This window comes from Strix uralensis, chromosome 24, assembly GCF_047716275.1.
Source record: "Strix uralensis isolate ZFMK-TIS-50842 chromosome 24, bStrUra1, whole genome shotgun sequence".
In the NCBI taxonomy this organism is placed as follows: Eukaryota; Metazoa; Chordata; class Aves; order Strigiformes; family Strigidae; genus Strix; species Strix uralensis.
In genome coordinates this window covers 3,218,838-3,240,673 of record NC_133995.1, presented here as the reverse complement: position 1 = coordinate 3,240,673, position 21,836 = coordinate 3,218,838, and the positions used below count along the sequence as shown (strand labels likewise).

The following is a 21,836-nucleotide window of genomic DNA, read 5'->3' as shown; positions in this document are numbered from 1 at the left end:
GAGGGATCTGGTGTAGTTGGAAACTGCCAATGCTAGGTTAATGGTTGGACTAGATGATCTTCAAGGTCCTTTCCAACCTAGATGATTCTGTGATTCTGTGAAAATGTGTTAAATACGTTATGGCATGTTAAGATACAAGCAGTGTATTTTTTAGGGTGTCTGACTAAAAAATTATGCAAATAATCCTATGGCAGATAGTTTCTTACATGAGACAATGGTGAGATTATCAGAACTGAACCGGGGTTATTCAGTACCTCTGTTTGTCGAATGCCATTTTCTGAAACTCCTCCACATCTTAAAATCTTGGCCAATAGAATTAGTATTATGTAATATTACAAAAATGCAAAGAATTCTTGCATTTTGATATTTGAGGCAGGCCAGAAGTCATACCGGCTAATGTTAACGCAGCCTCAAGTTGTTTAAAACAACGTTTGTGTTACTCAACTGTGTGCTCATTTCTATTCTTATGTGTCACTAACTAATACTTAAATAAATATTTGCCAAGCAGTGTCACGTGGCTTGATCACATAACCTGTAGAGCAGTTTTTCGTGATACATAAATGTAGAAGGGTGGAGTGAGGGTTATTTTTCTTAAATGTTAAAGAATAAATTGCTTAGATATTAAAGAATACATCCATTAAGGGTTTAATACACCTTTGCGCTTGACTTTTATCTTTGTGGCAAATGCAGACAACAAGCATGAAATGTGTTATGGTTCCCTCGGGGAAGCGAGCGAATGCCTCCTGTTGTCAGCACCCATGTCGCTTTGTCACTTTGTCATCGTTTTATCTCTTCAGAAGCCAGGCGAGTCAAATTACTGCAGACTTCTGTGTAGGAACAGGTGGGGGTTGATCCCATTATCCCTTCTGTTTCTAGCATGCATTCCATAGGAACCACGCGAGACGGGGACCAGTACAACAGCGCGGCCAATAACGGGCGAAAATTTAAATGAAGGGGCCACGGGGGCTCTTTTTATGCATCTAAACACTTATTTAATTTTAGAGTCCAGTATATCCAGTGGCTTGAGCAAGAACTGGTCTTTTCTCTTGGCCCATTCCTAGTATGTGCAGATGTAGTGGGTGTATTTGGGTGGTTTAAACGATAAACAATGTAAATATAATTCTCTATCAAATACATACAAAGCTCACAATATAGAGACATTCTTGAGTCTAAAATTAGATTTACACTCAAACTGCAGGTAATACTCAAACAAATACAGCAGAGCGGTAGGTATGCATAGGCATGAAACATCTACCTCACTGCTTTGTCAGAGCCATGCTGATAAAATTCTTCAAGGCTATAATTCTTTAGTCAGCCAGAAGTGATTGTGCTCAAAAGAAACCACTGCGTGGGTGAACTTGTCTTGGCTATTCTTGGAGCAATACACTTTTAGATGAAGTCAGTTTTATTTAAAAAGTGATATGCAGTGGTTGTGTTCCCAGGTCAAAATGTAAATAACTCATCAATTAGATTGTAAGTGTGATTTATTTGAGGAGTACTGGGGGAAAGCTTGAAGTATATCACAATAAATATGGGTGGCAATAAAATACAGATTAGCTCTGAATTTTGCAGGCTCAGACTTGAATTCCCAAAAAATTGCTCCTTGAACTGAAAAGGGATTATTATGTTCCTCTGTGTATCCTTGTCCACCTCTGTGTGCATTGCATACTTTACTTTCCTACTGCATTTGAATGCCTCGTTAGGGACATAAGCCACTAACGGATTTGTTTGCATAGTCTGCAGGATTATGGAAATCAGGAGTGTATCCCTTCTAGATTATGTATTAAAATTAATCACGTACATATTGGGCACACATTTGTTTCCCTGTACAGAAGGAATATTCGGCTTGTGTTTCCTGCTCTCATTGCCTGCTGAGACTTAGAGGCTACATCTGTATTAGTGTAGCAGGAGGCATAAATTGCAGCAAGAAAAATCCTGATTAGAGAGTAAGAAAAATTACTCCCTGAGAGGATGGTGAAGCTCTGGGACAGAGCCCAGACTGGCTGTGGAGTCTCCATCCTTGCAGACAGTAAAAACTGGCTGGAGCAGGCCCTGAGCAACCTGATCTAACATCAGATTTAGCTCTGCTTTGTGTAGGGGGTTGGACCAGATGATCTAAATAAGGAGGACAAGAAACAAACCTTATTCCTGAGGCTGGTGGTAGAACCTGGTTTGCATCCACTTTGCTCAGACCTAACCATTGTGCTTGGACCTGGGACTCCTCTGACCTCACTGTGATGCTCTTCAATCCCTGATATTTTTGGTTTGGGTTGTTGGCTTTTTGCTAGTTCTAGTGTCTGAAATAATCTAAGGGAAGTCTTCCAGAGCTGGGTTTACAGGAAGAAGCTGTTTTGTGCCTGGGGGTGGAAGAATGTTGATGGACTGGGCAGGGTGGACAGAGCCAACCCAGGGGCAGTCTCATCCATTCTGGGTTTGGAGCAGTCCCTGAAGTAAACTACTTCTAGAATTATGCTTGTGCTTTTCTGGCAAAGAGGAAGATTAAACCAGTCTGAACCAGAGCAAGGAAACATGCTAACACTTCAGCTTAGGCATAGTTTGGACTTGGGTCCTTGAATCTGCTCCCGGAGTATCCTGTCCTAGCACCAGAGGATGTACCCTGCGTTTTCCAGCGTTTGCCAAGTAGCTGTACTAGGAGTTAGTTTTCTGGAGCATGCTTCCTTAGAGGTGTAAAAGCTTTTGCTTTTAAAGTTCACAAGTAGCCTTTTTCATGGCTACTTGTGAACCAAGCAAATACAGGAGGTTGTTTGCAGGGTAAAAGGCTAGTTTAGGATTTATACTTGCTGTAGAAATAACAAGAGTTGGATGTCCTGGTGTAGGGCATTCCTCTCCTTTGAAATAAGCAATGCAGCGTAGATGAATGTGTTAGATAATATGGGATTGTTTCTTTTGGGGACAGGGGTAGTGGTGTTGGTTAAAGACAATTTCCTCCTTTTCATTACTTGCTAGGATCGGAATGGATAGTCAGTGTTGCTTGTTTTAGTAGAATGATCATCTGCAAGTCATCTGACTGCAGTAACTGATAGATGTGCCCACATCAACCTATATAAAAGAATCAAGTACTGTGATACTGGAGGAATTTTGACCAAGCTGATTCCCTCTCCAGTAATGAGGACCTAGGTTTCTGCCTGTGGATGGACATACAGTAAAAGCCAGTCCTTTGGCCTCCTAGTCATGCCTGGTGCTTCTCAGCCAAGGCACTTGGATGTATGTATTAAATTGCCAGCTCATCCTTAAATAGCAGCCTCCGGTGAACTGTAAATGCAGTGTAGAACGTGCTGTAGCTGGGAATTTGAGGAAGGAGGAATTCCACCCGACAGAAGTGCTGAGACTTGAAAATCTAGCTAGGTTTTCTCCTGGCAACTTCAAAGCTAGCAGGTCTCTGTAAATGCAGGCTCTGGAATTAATACAGTGGCTAATAAAAGGTTGTCATTCTCTTCAATAGCTCACAGGGTCAGAACAGCTAACAGGGAAAGTTGTCCTTTGCTATACTCAGGAAAACAAATAAATACTGCTGAATAAAGAAGTTTCTCACTTCTCTGTAATTCTGCTTTTGCTATGATTATGTCTGTAAAGGGCAACATCCAGTGTACAGATGGTCTGCTTTAGTCTGGCTTCTTGAGCTCGTGCTTTCCCTGCTCATCCCCACTGCTAGTGATACCTCGTTTTGTTCGTTGTTATGACGTTATTTCATTGACATTTTGAGGGAACGACATAATCTAAATAAAAACATAGCTTGTCTTGCTTAGAGGAGTTTGATAGCATACCTAAAACTAATACAGATATAGCGTTTTACAGTGCATCCCTGCTCCAAGGAGATAACAGTGTGGGAGAGAGGGAGGAAACAAACCGGTTGATGAGAAGTAAAGCTTGAGCAAATTTAGAGGTGGTCCACCTGGGGACTCTCCAAGATACAATTAATTTTTGAAAGTTCTGAAATTCATTTATTTTAGTTCCCAACTTCAAGCTACCTTAAGCTTTCAGGTGTGCTGGCTCAGTGTGGGAAACTCAGCCTAGGAGTTACCTGCTGCCCAGAAACTGCAAATGGAGGTTGTACATGAATTTAACACCAACATATTTTTTCTTCCCCTCCCTTTCCTTTTCTCTTCAATCCTTCCCTCCCCCGGATGTCCCCCTTCCCTGTCTCCCTCAGGCCTGTATAGATGAGAACCTGGACATGGTGAAGTTCCTTGTAGAAAATGGAGCCAATGTGAACCAGCAAGATAACGAGGGCTGGACCCCTCTTCATGCAGTGGCATCGTGTGGCTATCTGAACATAGCAGAGTGAGTGAGTTTCAGGCTATTCTGAGTATTTATAACACTTTCCACGTCTTCCTCTTTGGAGCAGGTACACAGGTGATGGATGCTCTGAGACTTATACAACGCCTGGAATAGAAATGCTGTAAATAGATGCATTTCTCCTGTTCTTGAGTTCTTAATTTGTGAGGATTAAGGTAGAGCCTGCAACTGGTTGCCTTCTGCTGATCCCATTACAGTGACTTATGATTCATTAGATACTTCAGCTGAAGTGCCAAGCAACAGGGAAGCACGATGGCTGGCAGGCAGGCACGCTAGTACAGAGACACGTGGTGAAGCACAGCTCTGCTGCTGCTGACTGTCTCTGCTGGGCGCTTCCATCATGGGGAGCCCATGTAGAATTTTAAGTGTTACCCAACAGCAATTTCGGATATTATTCCTCTAGCTGAAAATAATTTTGCCTCTGTACAAAATGCATGTTAGTGTAATTACATGCATATAGCTATTCTGGTGTAAACCCCAAACGGTAGATACATGGCATACTAGAAACCAGTTCTGAGAGGGACCACACCAATGCTTACCCTTGTGCTGAGGCTTTGCAAAGCTACATTTTCTTACCATGGACAGGCCCACGTGAGCAGTACAGAGGTTGTGTGGAGACTTTCAAGAAAGAAATGCAGTGTTCTGGGCTCCACAGTCACCAATATACCAACAGAATAGTTTCTTTTTCTTTAAATTCAGATCTTATGTTTGTTTCTTATATACTGTCTGACAAAAGATGGAGCGGTAGATAAAAGTAACTGCTTGTTACTTAACTCACAATTAGAGCATTGTCTTGTTGTATTTTGTTGTTTTGTTTACAGTACAAGGTATTGGGCTCAGTTTGGACATAACTGAGTGAAATTCTGTGACCTGCCTTAGGTTAGATAATCTAGTGAGTACAAACATATGAAAGAAGAGACAGTAAGTATAACAGAGTTTTGCTCAGTAGGTGTTTAAAGCAAAGCAGTAACCTGCTATAAGTGACTCCCAACAAAGATTTGACTCTTCTTGGCACAGTTTCTGATTCCAGGGTTTGAAATAGCATTCTGCACCTGATCTGAGCATTCATTACGCTCACAAAGGGCTAACAGTCTGTTTGTCCTAGAGAACGTACTGATACCAGACTACTTGTTGCTCACCAACTCTGAGACTTTGAGAGTTGCTCAAATATATGACCTCGAGTGCTAGAATAACTGGAACCAAAGAATGGACAAGCATAAATGGTAGTTTCACAAGTGAAATAATTTTTCTGAGATAAAGGCTCTGTTGTCGGTTAGAAGAATAAAGGAGAATGATAGTATTTCCCAAGATAGTCCTCCACAATATATTCTAACCAAAATAAGATCTTTTTGGCTCATCTATTTCTGTGTGTTGTACTCCTGGAACAATTCTTAGCTCTATGGATGATCCTTTATCAGTTTGTTTTTTCCTTCTTCCCAAATACTAGTTCTTCAAATGAAATATATTACTATTCTTTACCAGTCATACCATGCTTATTTAGTCCACCACAGCTACTAAAAAGTTACCAAAATTTGAATACTGGTACCTGTTTCTCAAAGGCATTGAAAATAAATTTTATAATAAAACCAAGCAAAAATTTCTTCTACTTCACCCTCCTAGATCTGTGTGTTAAAACAGATACTTTTTTACTTCCCAGTTTTTTACTGGTTACAAGATGTACAAGCCAAAGAAGATATTAATTGTTCTTGAATGAACTTCTGGTATAGTTATAAAAAGACAAATTAAAAAATTGATGATGTATTGGCTTACCTTTTTTTTTTTTCCAATTACTTCCCTAAAAAAAAAAAAAAGGCATGATCTATCAGGTTAGTGCAAGAACTAGGTAGGGGTATTTGAGTGACTATAGAGAAACAAAATGAGCCACTGACCAGGGACCTTGTATTTAACAATGAACTTTTTTAATCTAAAAATTTGATAAGAATAAGATACTCATTTGGTAATTGAACTTGAATGAGAAAGCCAAATATTTTGTTCTGCTACTTGATTTGCTGTTAAGTTGCACTGAAGCCTGCACACAAGGTCTAATACGTTGCTCTGGGTCTTATTCACGTAGGTACTTAATTAGTCATGGAGCCAATGTGGCTGCTGTGAACAGCGAAGGTGAAGTCCCGTCTGACATCGCAGAGGAGGCAGCCATGAAGGATCTGCTTCTGGAACAAGTGAAGAAACAAGGTAAATCAGTAGTGGGATTGAATATGTGAGAGTTAGACCTCTAAGAGCTTCTTATAGAACATTCTGTTGGCTTACTGTCTATAGGTGAAGAGATCTGAAATCTGGCCCAAGAGGCAGCAGACAAATGTTGCTTTGGTAGCAGAACAGTGGAACAGATGCAGGAGGTTTGTGGTGTCTCTCTGTCCTAAGTAGGATTCTTCAAAGCAAGACACCACAGTACTGAAAGCTGATTCATTAGATCTGTTTGCTTGGGAAGTGAGATTTCATTCTGACCTCTGGTATCAATGAAAGGTCTTGTTTCACTAAAACTTGGTAATACAGAAGCGAAATTTTTACAGCCCTGCCAAGAGTAGGGACTGGGAAATGAGTACTCCTGGCCTGGAGTGACCTGCTTTATCCCAGTCCTTCCCGAGACAACTTCTGCAGCCCATCTGCTCTGCCATTTCCCCTTTCTCATCAGGTGTGCCTGTCTGAGGCACTGCTCTCTGTGCTGTCCCTGCAAAAGCATCACTGGTAGAAGAAACATCTTGGAAAGCATCATTTATTTTATAATTAAGAAATGCTTCACCAGTGTCAGATTTTCTTCGTACTCATGAAATTAATCTGTGAGTGGTGAGGTATCTGTACATGCATGTAAGAAGTTTAAACACTATCTGTGAAGTTCATCAGGAATGTTTTTGAAGGATGTGTTTATCTCAACTGTGAGGGGAGTGATGAACTGAGCAACTGAGCTGACACAGACCAAACTATCCACGTTGGATATGTATGAACTGGGTATTTATCCTTGAGAAGAGACGGGGGGATCTAATTGCTGTCCTTGAGGGAGGCTATAGAGGCAATGGAGCCAGACTCTCCCAAGCTGCAGTGTGATGTGATAAGAGGAAAAAGTCATAGGTTTGAACAAGAGGCATTCTGACTGCATATATATATATATACACATATACACACACATGGGAAAAAATGTTTCCCAGGAAAGTTCTAAAACAGGGACCCAAGAAACTTGTGGGACCTCCATCATTGGAGGTAACCAAAACTCGGCTGCATTCAGCTCTGAGCAGCCTGCTCTGGGTTTGAAGTTACCGTCCTTTGAGCAGGGATTTGGGCTAGAGACCCCTGACGTTTTTGTTTTTTTTTTTTCCAGTCCAGATTATTATATGACTGCAGGTTGGAGTTGAGGTGGTTTGCATGTTGGATTGAATCCGGCCCTCTAACAGATGTATTCTGCTTGGCCGTGGTTACTTTGTTTTTGAAGCTATTTTCAGGTATAATTAGGAAGAGATCCATCCCTTGCTACTTTGTCAACTGTGTTACTGCTCCGCTGGTGAGTTTGTAGCTGTCCACCTGAGAGCTAGTTGGTATTTGTGTTACTGTTCCTCTTGGAAAATTGATGCAGGATCATGTACCTTCTGGTAAATAGAAACTTTTCACTTTCTAGTCTAGTATTTGTGACAAGGTTATTCTTATTTTGTTCCTCTATCCCCTCCACTTTGAAATAAGCTTAAATAGCCCTTCTCCCTTATATTTAGTCTACTCACGTATTTAAAAAGAAGAATTGTGTCTACAGTCAGCATTTGTTTTACTGGGCTGTCCACACCATGCCCTGTAAGGTTTCAACCATGTTATTACCATGTACAGTTCCTGATATCTACTTTAAAGAGAGACAAGTTACACTGATGTAAAGAAAGGACCTGTATCTTTCTGGGCATCCAAGGACGCCTGACTGCAGAGAGGAGACAGGCATGGTTTGGACACCCAGTAAAACAAACGCTGACTGTAGACAACTCTTCATGTAATTCTGCCTCAGCTGCAGATATTTTGCCTGACACTTCTTGGGATTCTGCTTGGCTTTTTCATTGCTTCACCACATTAGCGGCATCCTGCTAAGATGCCCTGAAACAACCATCTGTCTCCACTGAGAAGCTTCCCATTGACACAGTTTAAAAGGATCATAACTGCTGGAGTAAATGTGTTATAAACTTTAAATAAATGTCCATTCAGCTCTGTAGCCTGTCTTCAATGGTAGCTAAAAGCAGATGTCTGCTGCAGACTCTAACAGGACAAGTGTGGATGATTCCCTTCCCAAACATTTTCCCAGCCTCCAGTCACCGTGCCTCAAGGAATTCCTGAGCCAGATGGACTTTCTGTGTACTCCTGAATCCCCTGTGGCTTTCTATTTCATGAACTTGTGCAGTCCTTGGGAACTTCTGGCATGCATAGCATTATGTTTAATAAGTACAAATTTGTCTAATCCTTGTTCTGAGGCCAGTTTTATTTCTAATTTTTGCAACGTCCTGTGGTAGTGGGTTTCACAGTTCAGACTTGAGTTGATCAGTGCTTTCTTTTGTTCTGTTTTAAACCTAATGCCCCATAATTTAGTTGGGAATCACGTTGTTCTTATACTGAAAGAACTAATCCATAGGGACAGTTGCTCTTCAACACCCTTCTTGATTTTTGAGATTTGTCATCTTCTCCCTCATATTTTTCCCTGCGTCAGCAAGCTCTAGTCTGATTAGTGTTGCATGGAGCTGTATTGTACTTCTAATGTGTCATCTTTACGTGACCTCATTATCATGAAAACTCCACTTACAAATACAAGGTTGAGATAGTTTTGCTTCCGTTGGTTTCATCAGCCAGACCCACCTGGCCTCTCCATGTAGTACCAGTTGTTTCCTAGAGTGGGAAACTTGTCCCTCTGAGAAAGCCCCTAGACCATGTCTCTGTTACACCAGCTGTGTATGGATGGACTCACTTGATCTGACTTCATCTAAAGCAGATCTCTTAAGCCATCAGATTAGATTTTTTTTTTTTTTTGCCTTCTATCCCCAAAATGATTTAGAATTGTATTTTGTCAGAATCTAGTGGTTTGCTGCTCAGTGGCATTAACTAAATAAATATTTCGGTGTGCCTGGCATGAATGGCTCTGGTGCAGTACAGAGATCTCCGTACATGCAGCTTGCAAATCATACTGACTTTTAAGTGACCGTACAGTTGGGGTTGTGCTGCTCTTCAGATCTTCACTGTGGATTATACTCACACTATTATTTAATACAGTTTTTCAGTCTGCTGTTCATGACTTGGTTATTTCAATCTAGTTGGTTCATGGTCGAGCTAATAGTTAGGCTGGCTTGCAACAAGTGGCTAACTTTCAGATTGTTTTTTTTAAAGTCAGACAGCTTTTGAAGTCTTTGTCAGTGATGCAGTAGTTCTCCCAACTCCTAAAAAATGCTTTTGCTGATTTTTGTGGAAGATTATAAAGAGGTTACTAATATTGTACAGCAAATGAAACGTAGGGTAAGTTTTAACATGTTAATGAGAGCTTTCACTTAATAATCTCTTCTTCTGTGCTTCACCTTCTTAGGTGTAGACCTTGACCTGGCGAGAAAAGAAGAGGAGCAGCAAATGCTACAGGACGCCCGACAGTGGCTGAACAGTGGGAGAATTGAAGATATAAAGCAGCCTCGAACGGGAGCCACGGCTCTTCATGTTGCTGCGGCAAAGGGCTATTCTGAAGTCATGAGGTAGGAGCTCCTTCTCAAGGCTGATGCACTGAATTAGGGCTGGTTTTTGTAAGGAACACATCTAGCTTTATAGCTGAGAGAAATTTGTTTCATACTGAGATTTTCAGACTGCTGTTTCTCAAAAGGCTCCATAGATCTATGTGCCCAGCTATAGTAGTTCACCCAGAAATATGTAGGGACTGGAAGATTCCCTTTCATACCTCTAGGCCTTTAAAGTGATGAAAGCTTTTCAGAGACTGAGACATCAATTAGAAGGTTTAATTTTCCCTATTAGCGTTACAATTTTAGGACTAGCAAGTAGAACAGTGTTAGGGGATAAAAGTACAATTTCAGCCTACGGAGTAACAGTACATGCTGTATGACAATCACAAACGCCCTGACGGTTTACATGACCAGTCTAGTGGAAAAATGCAGTGTCCATCTCTATCTCACTGTGCCCTTGCCCTTAATGCTACTGCTCCTGCAGCCACTGGCAGTGACAGAGGGATTCCAACACATAGCAGTTCTGCTTCTACCACTCTGGTACTAACAAGCTGCTTATGAAGATAAACTTGCCCAATGTAGTGTTTCCTGGCAATAAAGCATTAATATTTGTACAGGTAAGGTCAAATTAAGGTTTCTGACAATAAAGCTTTCTTCTTAAGTGTGGGGGGAGCTGCCCATAAAGAGCAGCAAGGTTACTCTATTGCCATGTTAAAATCCCTTCTGGAAGTGTTCATCCTTATATCTAAGGAAGAAATTCTTCCCTGTGAGGGTGGTGAGGCCCTGGCACAGGTTGCTCAGAGAAGCTGTGGCTGTCCCCTCCCTGGAAGGGTTCAAGGCCAGGTTGGACGGGGCTTTGGGCAACTTGGGCTAGTGGAAGGGGGGGTGGAACTGGATGATCTTTAAGGTCCCTTCCAACCCAAACCATTCTATGATTCTATGTTCTATCTTGATCCTTAATTTCATAGTTTTAAGTGGCATGACTTGCTGTGTAAGAGCTGTTTCTTATCTAGCTCTAGTAATTTTTTTTTGTTCTCCATGTTTCCTATTTGTATTCATTCATTAGAGCTTATAATTGAGTTATAAGCTGTCTGTGCCTGTACCATGCCCAAGAACAGTAATCTAACACAGCTTATGTGGAACAGAAATGTAATAGCCCTGAATTTGAGGTGTTGGTCCCATGGACTTTCAGTGAAGGGTTGTATATCCGGCACTCCTCAATGAAGGCTTCATTCACTGTTTCCAGGGTGACTGAGTTCTGGACAGCTACTCCTTGGTGTTAATTGTTATAATGATAAACAGATCTCGTGGAAAGCTGACATTGTCTCACTCTTGTGTATTTTATGGCCACCCTGTAAGTTCAAATAAAAGCTCCAGTGACTTAAACCAAAGGGGCTGAAAGCCAGGAGCTAGCTAACTCTCAAATGAGATGTGGAATTTGTCTGTGACCTTGAGTCTCTTAGCAGCTATGTTCCTCCCTTTTGCCAGCTGGAAAATCAACATAAAGTCAGCACCTAATTTAAAATTTCTTTCACAGAGAAACACACTGCTGCTATAGTATGACTGTGTTTTATTTAGCACAGTAACGTATTGGTGTAAAGCTGCAGGAGTTTCAAAACTGTTGGTGCCATTCTGGGGTTGTGCTGGATTTCCCTTGTGCTGCGGAAGGGTGGCTCTGGATGGTGGAATTTCCCAAGATGGAAATTTTCTGTAGCACTTTTACAGGACTTGCAGAATTCCCCTGGGATGTTCTTCAGTATTTAAGCAACTTGGATAATAGTCAGTTTTGATACATGAGCCGCTCGGTACTTTTCATCTGATCACTGGTGTACCAGTGTGCATATGTCTCTGAAGCTTCAGACTACAATTGACTCTCTTCTGTTTGTTTTGGTTTTAAATATTCAAGCTCCAGCTGCTGTGCCACGCTAGCGCTCTGGTCTGATAGAAGGGAGTGGGTGGAAGGTGCGCAGCAGTCAGTGTGATACAGGGGTATTCCCAGGCAGGTTCACTTGGGTAAGATTTGCTTTAACTGAGCAAGGACTAGTCTGCAAAAATGCCTTTTGAGTTGTTTAACCCAAATGTGAGTTATTTAACTTAGAAATTTCACATCTGTCAATCACAGTAGTGGCAATGCTTCTTAGCTGCCAGTCCTGCTGGCATCAGCTCATTATGGACTGTTCCTAGAGTGTGGCCTTGTCGTCGGGTAGAACCAAGACTGAGCTCTAGTTACCAAATGTCCTTCCATGCCAGGTGCTGGGCTTGGCTCCTTGTTACGGAGATGGCAGTCTGCAGAGATGTTTGTTTGCTTAGGGCCTGGGCAAGTCTGGTGTCTCTCATCCATTGGAGCAGGAGTTCAGACTGGGTCATCAGTGCCAAATTAGAAATTAATGTGTTCTCCCAGTTTAGGACATGCTGAAAGGGAACCTTATCAATCGGATGCATTCCAGCAGGTTTTATAGCAAAGTCACATTTCATTTACTGCACTTTTCTGTTACAGTTGCAAGCACATCAAGTAGGATGTTGCTTAGCTGAATGAACAAGTTAAGAAACTAGTGCCTTATGTTACCTACTCCATGGTTCACGGTGTGAACTCTTCTGTGTCGAGAAGTCATTCTCAGGTGGGCAGAAATCAATAGTGCTTCTTTCCTCAGGCTCTTGATCCAGGCTGGGTTTAATTTGAATGTCCAGGACAATGATGGCTGGACTCCACTCCATGCTGCTGCACACTGGGGAGTGAAGGAAGCTTGCTCCATCCTGGCTGAGGCACTGTGCGATATGGACATCAGGAACAAGCTGGTTAGTATGCAAAGATGTTGGCACAACTTATGCAGTGTATTTTATAGCCAGGTGAATGTCAACTTTATTGCCTACCACTTGATCCCATGCCATGACAAAGTTACATCGTGAGCAGTTCTCCTAGTGTGTGCACTGGAGCATTGAAACGTGTCAGAAAATAAAGAATCTTGACTGGAAGAGGGCAGAAAAGATTTCAAGTATTACTGGAAAAGATCAGTGATTAAACTTTAGGACCAAGATTGTAAGAAAGGATAGGGGCTAATCTGCGTCTTCCTGTTTTACTGTAATCCTGACAAACTAAACAACAACAACAAAGACAGTCTTGGAGTGCAAAATAATATGCTAATATTAAGGTATAAGGCATTGAAAACTAGTAAACCCTTGAGAAACTGGCAGCTTAAAATCCTTCCTGTTCTACTATATTGGTCATAAAAAGGGTAATTGAAAAGTTGACTCGGACTCATGAGAAATTAGTAAAGGAAAATAGGATGGAAGGAAAAAAAAAAAGGAAAAACAAAAAGGGGGAAAAAAAAATCCCCTTCCATCCTAATAGTTAGAAGCTTTTCCTTGAAGAGCCTGTGGATTTTCAAGAGCTGACGTGTGCTTGTCCAGGGTTGTTCTTGTTCCCCTCCCAGCTGCAATGTCCAGGCAGTGTCCGTGAACTGCTTCCTGCTGGAGCGGTTTCAGTTGTGCCGTGGCTGCTTCTGGGGGAGGAAATGAGGTTGTATGTACTTGGAACAGCACCAGGGAATGAAAGCAGGCAAGATAATTTGATAAGAGAAATGTGGCACTGTATGGTTTGAGTGCATCTGTGTGCTGGAAACTGATGTAAAAGAAAAGGGTCTATGAGGAGCCACTTTAGCGTGGTGAGCTCTTTGGCATCCAGAATATGGGGTATCTTTTTTTGTTTTAAGGGCCATCAGGTGCTCTCCCAACGTGTGCAGAATGTGTGTGGGTTTTGTATTGTGGTAGACTTGAAAAGAAACAGACACAGGTGTATTTGCTGCGTTACCTGCTCTTTCCAGTCAAGGATTGTCACCTTGCTAGGTCAGATGGCCAAGGCAGCCTGTATTTATGGCATCCCTAGCCATCAGGTTTCATTATGTGTTGTTAATTAAATGGTTATTATAGCTTTAGTTGTGGTGAAAATGTAACTGATTTCTTATTTTGTGCCCAAAGTAATTTTTCTGGTTTGTTTTATTTTGTAAATAGCCATGGATATGGAAATGGCTCCCAAATTTTTTGGCCTGCTGCTGACTGGCAGCTTTTCAGGAGGTTCAAATACATGATGCTACAGTAGAACAGGTCGATCACATTCCTTCTCAGTACAAGAGTGTCCTTTTTAGAAACCTGGAAACTCGGATATATTAGTTCTGGCTGTTAGATTTGAGCAGCAGCAGCAATCAAGGAACTGCACTTTCATGATCAAGGTTACTCTGATCATGGATTGAGTCATAAAACTGCCATCACTGTTGCGTGGCTTTCCTTACTCTGGAGTGAAGCAGAGTATGTTACTCAGTATTTGGGGAGGGAGGATGTGGAGCATGTTCTCTTTGTTCTTCACTGGTGAATAGTGCTTTTTTGTATATTAACACTATGCCATATCAGTTATCCTCTTGTCTTCTCTTATTGCATCAGGGCCAGACGCCATTCGACGTGGCTGATGAGGGCCTAGTTGAGCATTTAGAAATGCTGCAGAAGAAACAGACTGTGGTGAGTTTCTGGCAGATCATTTTCCACCTCTCCAATTACCTTTTCGTGCACAGGTGTTGTGTAGGACATACGGCATCAACAGACGCAGGAAGCTGAGGCCCAGCTATTTTTTCATGTTAGTCACTTGGAATCTGTAATTACACCAATATTTCTAATAGCTAGAAATCTAGAAAACTGAATGACTGCATCAAGAAGGTCAGTAGTGTGCTGACATGCAGAATTATGTAAACTGGTAAGGAACATATAGTTCATCTTTGAAATTGTTATTATTCTGCAGTTGCTTTTGTTAGCTGGCAAGCTCTCTAGCATCAAACTGGTCTTTTCTTAATGAATGATTACCCAAGTCAAATTGTGTTTGCATCTAAGGAAATATGCTGTCAGTGTTGAGAAAGAGATCTGTTACCATGTCTGCCTTGGGAGACTTTTCATTGAGTGAGAAGAAATTATAAGCTTCAGGGAATTCTGGACTAAAAAAATTGGTGATTTCAAAACCATACTAAATTACCATTTCATAATGCAGTGGAGATATTGGAAAGGGTTATAAGCAGAAAATTGGCATTAAAAAGGATAGCAAAAATATATGTTAATCAAAGTAAAGCCAGTCATCAAGCCAGAAAGTTGTTTTTGGTTTGCGTTTTTTCCTATTCCATCTGGTCTATTCAATTATCTCATTTAAGTGCTTTCAAAAAACAAACCAACCTTCTTTAAAAAAAAAAAATCAGTATCATTTAAAATGTTGGATTCAGAAACAGACATAATGAGAACACTGCTGATAAAACCCAGCACAGTATTTTGAGGAACTGACAATGTGGGTGGTAGAACTCAAGCTCTGATCATAACACAGCTGCTGTCATCCTTAAATAGTATCTTTAACATTCACAGAAACTTTTTAAAAATTAATCAGCTTCTCCCTAAATGAGGTGTTGATAAATACTATCAGGGTTGTATTTTGGATTTCCTCCTATCTCACTACACCAGGATTCTGCAGATAACCGCACTCCTTAAAAGAAAAGAAAAAGAAGAACAACGGCAAGAAAATTTTAGGATGGGTGCTAGCCCATTTCTGCTCCTGCTTCACAGGGGCTGGCTAGCAACCCCCCTTGTTCTCTGTATAGTAGCACTATATAAAGGCCTTCTCCATTTATTAAATGAGTGTAGCAAGCTATAGTAGAACTGGAAAGAAAAGAAGAATCCAGATTTTATCACACTTCTTTTTTTAGTGGATATGATTATTTTTTTAATAGAAATGCCATTTTATCGTGTGTGTTTATTGTGTACCATTTTTATCACTTAAAATGGAAAACTTTACTTTTTTTTAAGGATGAAATAGGCAGTTCCATGACATTCCTCTAAGCCTGTTATTTCACTTTCAAAATGGCTCTCAAATCTAAAGCTTGTGGTGGAGCAATATGTTGTCTTTGCTAAAAGATTTGCTGCCATTGCTGTAGAGAATACGGGATTCTGTTTGCTTGAAGCAATTAATTTGATTTGGGTTTGGATTTTTTTTCCCCAGTCTCTGAATTACCTGTGAATGGAGCAGGCTGTTTCCTGCACTTCCCTTTAGTGTGTTCCAGCACTTCGTTTTATTTAACAGCATGCTGTACCCCAAATTTTGACTCTTTGCTGGACTCCACGTAGCTTTTCCCACGCTCAGAATTTGCAGAGCTTTTGCTTCTTGTGCCTGGTGTCAGCTCCTATCAAAAGAGAAAGAACTAGGCTAGACACAACAGAAAAGAAACAGCCTTAAAAGTGAGCCTCTAATTGCCATCCCTTTTTCTACCTCAACTGTGTCTGGGCTTCTAGAAGGTACTGAAACAATTTTTTCATTACTGTTTTGTTCATCAGTGGTGACAAAATTAATATTGCTGCTCTCTGGGCGAAATATGCCAGTTGCTGCGGTGATCACAGATATTCTTGTGTGATGACTTCATGCTGGCATTTGAGAGATTTAAGAAGTGCCCCATCCTCGTGGGAGATCCATCGGTTGCCTGTGCAGAGCATACTTGAATGATTTCTTTTGAGAGCAAGTAAATAATAGCTATAAAGGCATCAAATTTTTGACTGAATCTAGCCTGATTTCATGGGCATACAAACATACGTGGGCAGACCCCCAGCGCTGTGTCTGCATGGACAGAAGCAGGATGGTGCTGGGGTAGTCAGGATTTGACTCTGGGTCTCAGCAGGTGCTGCTGCAGACTCCTCTGAAGGTTTTATTAAATTGCAGCTTGACTCTAAGGACATGCTGGGTGTGTAGCTGTGCCCTTATGGAGCTGTAGTCCAAGACATCCAGTGCTCTTGCAGATGTGCCTCTGTTGAATTGGCTTGTTAAACAAATCCACAGTATTTTGTGTCTAATGAGGTTGGGATGACCTTATGCTGTGGTAATTATTGGATTGTGCTGAGGTGGCTTGTTAAGATGTCTCTTTTCATTCTTTCTCCAATCTTCTTGGACTTTTTGACAGTTGCGAAGTGAGAAGGAGACGAGGAATAAGCTAATTGAAGCTGACATGAACGGCAAGCCTCAGAGTGGACTCTTCACCAAGTACGTCTCTTTTCTCTTTGAAAAGAAGCTGCCCAGAGAGTAATGGGAGACCAGTTTCATCTGTTAGCAGTCAGCTGGCCTCAGCTGGTTTAAAAAAAGTTCACTGCTGTTCGTGTTCATTTCACGGTTTCTTTTAAATCTGAGTGCTCTCAAATACCATTTTAGCTGTTTCTTAACATACCCACTGAATGGTAGAACAAGGAGTTGGGCTGGTCCTTGGTCCGCCAGCTTCTGCTCTTGCTGAGTATCAATTTGGCCTTTGGGCTGAGAACTGCACCTCTGCAGTTGCTCACAGCCATATAGTCCAGCTGATGGGTTGTGTTACGCTAGGAAAAGAGAGACCACATTTTTTTTTTGATTGAGAAATGCTTGCAAATTTAGGAAATCTGAAACTGGCATTGGAATCCATGGCAAATGGGCAGTACTGAAAGTGCTGGGATGTTGAGTCTGTAGATGGATTTTGTCCTTTTGCTTGTTCTATATGTAGCAAATCATGTCTATGTGTTCCTGAGAAGCAGAACTCAGAAATAACTCGCTCGTCTGGTAGTCCTTAAAATTTCTATATCTTGCAGCAAAGAGAAGATTCTTTATGAGGAAGACACACTGAAGTCCATGGAGATGGAGGAAGAGAACAAGGACTCTAGCAGTTCTAGTTCTGAAGAAGAGGAAGAAGCTGAAGAAGATGAGGTTTCAGAATCAGATGCTGAAAAGGAGTCAGGTAAGACTTAGTACAGTCTTGGATTTAATAATTAGCCTAGCAATATTAGGAGATCAGTTTGAGAACTGCCTTTGGGTTTTTTGGTTTTTTGGGTTCTTTTCTCTGTTGTTAAATACATCCTGAAAGGCTTACTCCAGTGTATATGTATAGGATATGGAGAATTCTGTAGCTAATGTATTAGAAAAGCTGATGTAAATGCTGATTCCCAGGTCAGCATATTTTTTCAAAAAAAAAAAACCCCACCTGTGGATAGTATTTTAATTTCTACTTCCAGCTCACTTAAATTTAAGATAACACATTGTTCATCGGTTGTTCTTAAACAGTAGTGTTTTTCTTGGCCAATTTCAGGATGAATACTTCAGTTACTGCAAGATGGTAGGAAAGCAATTGAACACGTAGGAAGGTTGTTGTATTTGGATCAGAGAAATGAAATGAAGGGCTGAAGCTGTTCTGTGTAATTATAGAGATGAGGGACTTTTTTCTGACTGTGATGTGTAATAATTGCAAAACCTAGTGGAAAGTAAGGATTAAGTACATCAAGTTATGTTAGCCTTTACATTATAGCATATTGCTGGCATCCTACTCTCATTCTTTTTCTATAGTTTCTATCGTTTCCTTAATTAGTTTAAACAGCATATATATGCAGCACAGAAAGTTTAAATAAAGATATTTCATTTTACAGTAAGCCAAGACTTGTACTTAATATTACTGCAAACAGAGATGGATCTTAGACTATGATGTGTTTAATGGTTAACTACTTTTAACATCAGCTTACTTGGCCTATATCCCGATAAACTAATAAATAAGTCCTTGCAGAGAAGTGTAGTTTAAAGTTTTGTCCTGCTTCTTGTGCCAGTAAAATTATCACCTGGATTCTAATTAGATCAGTTACGATGTTTATCACAGTATGAGAGGTGTTGGGAATCCTGGCTGGTCTTTGAAGAGCTGGTGGTTACAAAAGCTATTTGGGTATGACAGTAACAGGGTGAAATAATCTTTTGGCTTTTAAATCAAGCAAATGTAGTGGAGAAGTCAGTGGTAGAAACAGGCGTGCAGTAGAAGTCACATTTATTTGCTCCATAAATCAGGGTTTCACTAGAGAGCAGCCCTGTATAGCTGTGTGCCAATTCTTGTAAACAGGACAGGAACTTGACCAACACACCTCTGATGTGTGTAAGAAGTGGAGCCGTGGTGTTTGATTCAGGAACAGCATAAGATCCTTCAGGAAAGGAAGTGCTACATCACTCGGCATTAAATTTTGTGTACAGCCAGAGCGAGTCTTTTTATTGAGTTAATTCACTGAGCAAAGCACATTATACTAATTTATTTCAGACTGCTAAAGCTAAAACAAATCAAAGACAAAAAGCATTCAAGTAATGATTAAGCATCAGGCTTTGTTACCTGTGCTTTCCTTTCCCAGAGAGATTATTGGCTCCTCTGAGAAATTTCAATCAGAATTGAAACCCTACCTTGTAAACTTTTCAAATCTCTAATAAAATGAACATGGACTTGTCCAGCTGGATGTGGACCTAGGTGCCAGTTGTGCACTATGGGGTGCACATATTTGGTGCTCTTCTTAAAACAAGATTCACGAGATAACAACATCAGCCCACATGTTACAGGAGGACTCCAAAGGGATGAAAATAGCTTTTCATAGAAAACTATAAATATCACAGTATTACTAGTGTCAAAGGCGGTCTTAAGAACAATTATGCTTTATTATCTGCTAGACATTTTAAATGCTTGAATGGTAACAGTAGACGTGTTTTTGAAAATATGGAAATTATTTCCTTATTCCTCTTCATTTCCTTCTGAGATTTAATATTCACGTAGCTTTGTAATTCTGAACAGTGCTGGACAGGTAGAAGATGACTTGGTCTAAAACATCCAAAGTCCACATGAAGGAAAAAAAAAGCCAGAATATTGTTATGAGTGATCCTTTTAAACCAAGAAGTTTTAACTCCTTTGGCAACTGAGCATAAGGCAGGACAAAGTAGAAGCTGGCAGTATAATACAGTTTATTTTGAGGTATGTTTTGAAGGGTCTCAGGTTGCGATAAATTTGTTGAATTTGCAGAGACTGTGGGAGGAGAAGAAATTTGAAGAGGTGAGCAGTGAAATTCCTGGAGTGCTTCAGAGAGTACCATGTTTCTTACAGTCTGGAAGAAATTTGTGTTCTTCCAACAGGAAGCTAAGTGCATTAATGCCATTTTATTCATCTTGAGGACAATTAACAATTTGGCATTGGGCTCTATGTAAACAAGAGAAAGATCAGTATAAAATTATCTGGTCATTATCTGTGCTGGTAACTATTACAATACGTAATTGTTGTGAATTAAAGCAGGCCAGGGAAGCTTTCAATGTTTGGGGTTTTTTTAAAAAAAAACAAGCAAACAACAAAACAACCAAAGACCCTTAAGAAAAATTGTATTTATGCCAGATTAGAGACCTAAATTTTTGGTCTCACCAGATTTGCTTTGGGGAGACTGAACTAATTCTTGCTGGTTTCCCTTGATTGGAATTCCTAATGTTTATTGCTGAAATTTTAGTAAAATAAAATGTGAGATCCTCCCATAAAGGCAATGATGCCTGTGGTCATGCAGTCTCTCATGCTGCTGGTACAAGGTACTTTTGCCTGTCCTTCTGGTCACATTGCTCACAGTTCTTTCCAACCTGTCATTACCACTTAAGCTTGTGCCCTTGTAATTAGGCTTGACCTTAAAAGCTGACCTCTGTACTATAAACTTCCAGAACAGGCTACCAGTCACCACCTAGCCCAGCCTGTAAAGCCTGCTGGCTGTCAGGTCAGGTCTGTTCTCCCCTTCCTGCGATGTCAAGAATTCTCCCCTGTTTTACAGGCTTCAGTCTCAAGAAATCAGCGAATGGCAAGCATGTAATTTTTTGTCTGTGCATTTCTGTGGACTGCTGTATGTCAAGCCAGGCCTGCAAGGAGAAATGGGTAACCTACTGCCCCTTCCTAAAAGGGCTGTTTGAAAGTGCAGCGCATCTGAGTGTTAGGCTCAAGAAATGAAATACTCTATTTAGATGACTGATGTAAGTTCTGACACCACACAGAGAGGGAAGGGCAGCTGAGACTTCGCTATCATGCAGAGCTTCCTAGGGGAGGTGCATCTTTGTCTCTCTAATTCTGGATCTGTCAGTCCTGCTTACTGCTTGTTAATAATTTTAAATGTTTCTTTTGACTTCTCTTTTCTGTTTTCCGTGTCCTTTGAATCCTGTTTTCTAGGAGTGAGAACATTGTTTCAGAAAGATAGATCTTCGTGCTCCAAGGTGCCACACTCACAGATGCTCCATACCAAACTGCTTTTTTATATGTAATAGAAGATATTTATTCACTGCACATGCCTCATTTGCTAGTACTGTTTTGGTGCTTACACTTAAAATGACTTTGTTTTTTCAAAACCATGATTGTGTGAGGCACTCATAGCTGTGAGAAGAAAACATTGTTTTGTTGATGTAGGTACATCATTTCTCAGACAGGTTGCATGTGGCTGTGTTTGGTAAATAGTCTGTCTTAAAGCCCTGTGCACTCCTGTCAATTGAACCTATTGCCTGAGATGTAGTTTCTGCTTACTGTCTCCCTGGTCTGGTGGATGTTCTTATGTCAAGCATGGTGCATAGATACAAAAAAAATTTTAATACTGGACGATTGCACTTGTCTAACAAGCAGGGAGCCAGCTGTGAGCTTTGACAGGGTTTGCTTAGCTTGCTTTGAGCCCTGATAAAGATTTTTGTTGGGAATCAGTCCTAGCTTCGTGTAGAAAAATGGATTTTGCTGTAGAAGACCAGACCACCAGCATAAGGAAGTGCAGCAGAACTGTGCAATGAAATCCACCACCAGGCCCACTCGGGGACGTGTGCTATAATGCATACTCATGTACTATCATAGGAATGGCATGTTCTGCTTTTCTTCCCAAGTTTTACAAGGGAAGAACAATCCCTGAGAGGAAACAAAACTGTGAATAAACAAAAAAATCTGTTTGTCCTCCTTAAGGTGCTTTCTGCAAAGATTTTACTTGTCGGTGGGGATACAGTTC

At 40.8% G+C, this 21,836-nt stretch overlaps 1 protein-coding gene across 7 annotated transcripts in view; it reads left to right on the top strand.

Annotated features, from left to right (window-relative positions):
• The window catches only part of PPP1R12B (protein phosphatase 1 regulatory subunit 12B), a 127,317-nt gene that overhangs the window by 29,911 nt on the left and 75,570 nt on the right, over window positions 1-21,836 (top strand). For all 7 annotated transcript variants that reach the window (XM_074893991.1, XM_074893987.1, XM_074893988.1 and 4 more), the window contains exons 2-8: window positions 4,172-4,302; window positions 6,392-6,510; window positions 9,869-10,028; window positions 12,662-12,806; window positions 14,445-14,519; window positions 16,982-17,061; window positions 17,634-17,779. In XM_074893991.1, coding sequence (XP_074750092.1) covers window positions 4,172-4,302; window positions 6,392-6,510; window positions 9,869-10,028; window positions 12,662-12,806; window positions 14,445-14,519; window positions 16,982-17,061; window positions 17,634-17,779 — 856 coding nt within the window. The remainder of the gene's footprint in view (window positions 1-4,171; window positions 4,303-6,391; window positions 6,511-9,868; window positions 10,029-12,661; window positions 12,807-14,444; window positions 14,520-16,981; window positions 17,062-17,633; window positions 17,780-21,836) is intronic.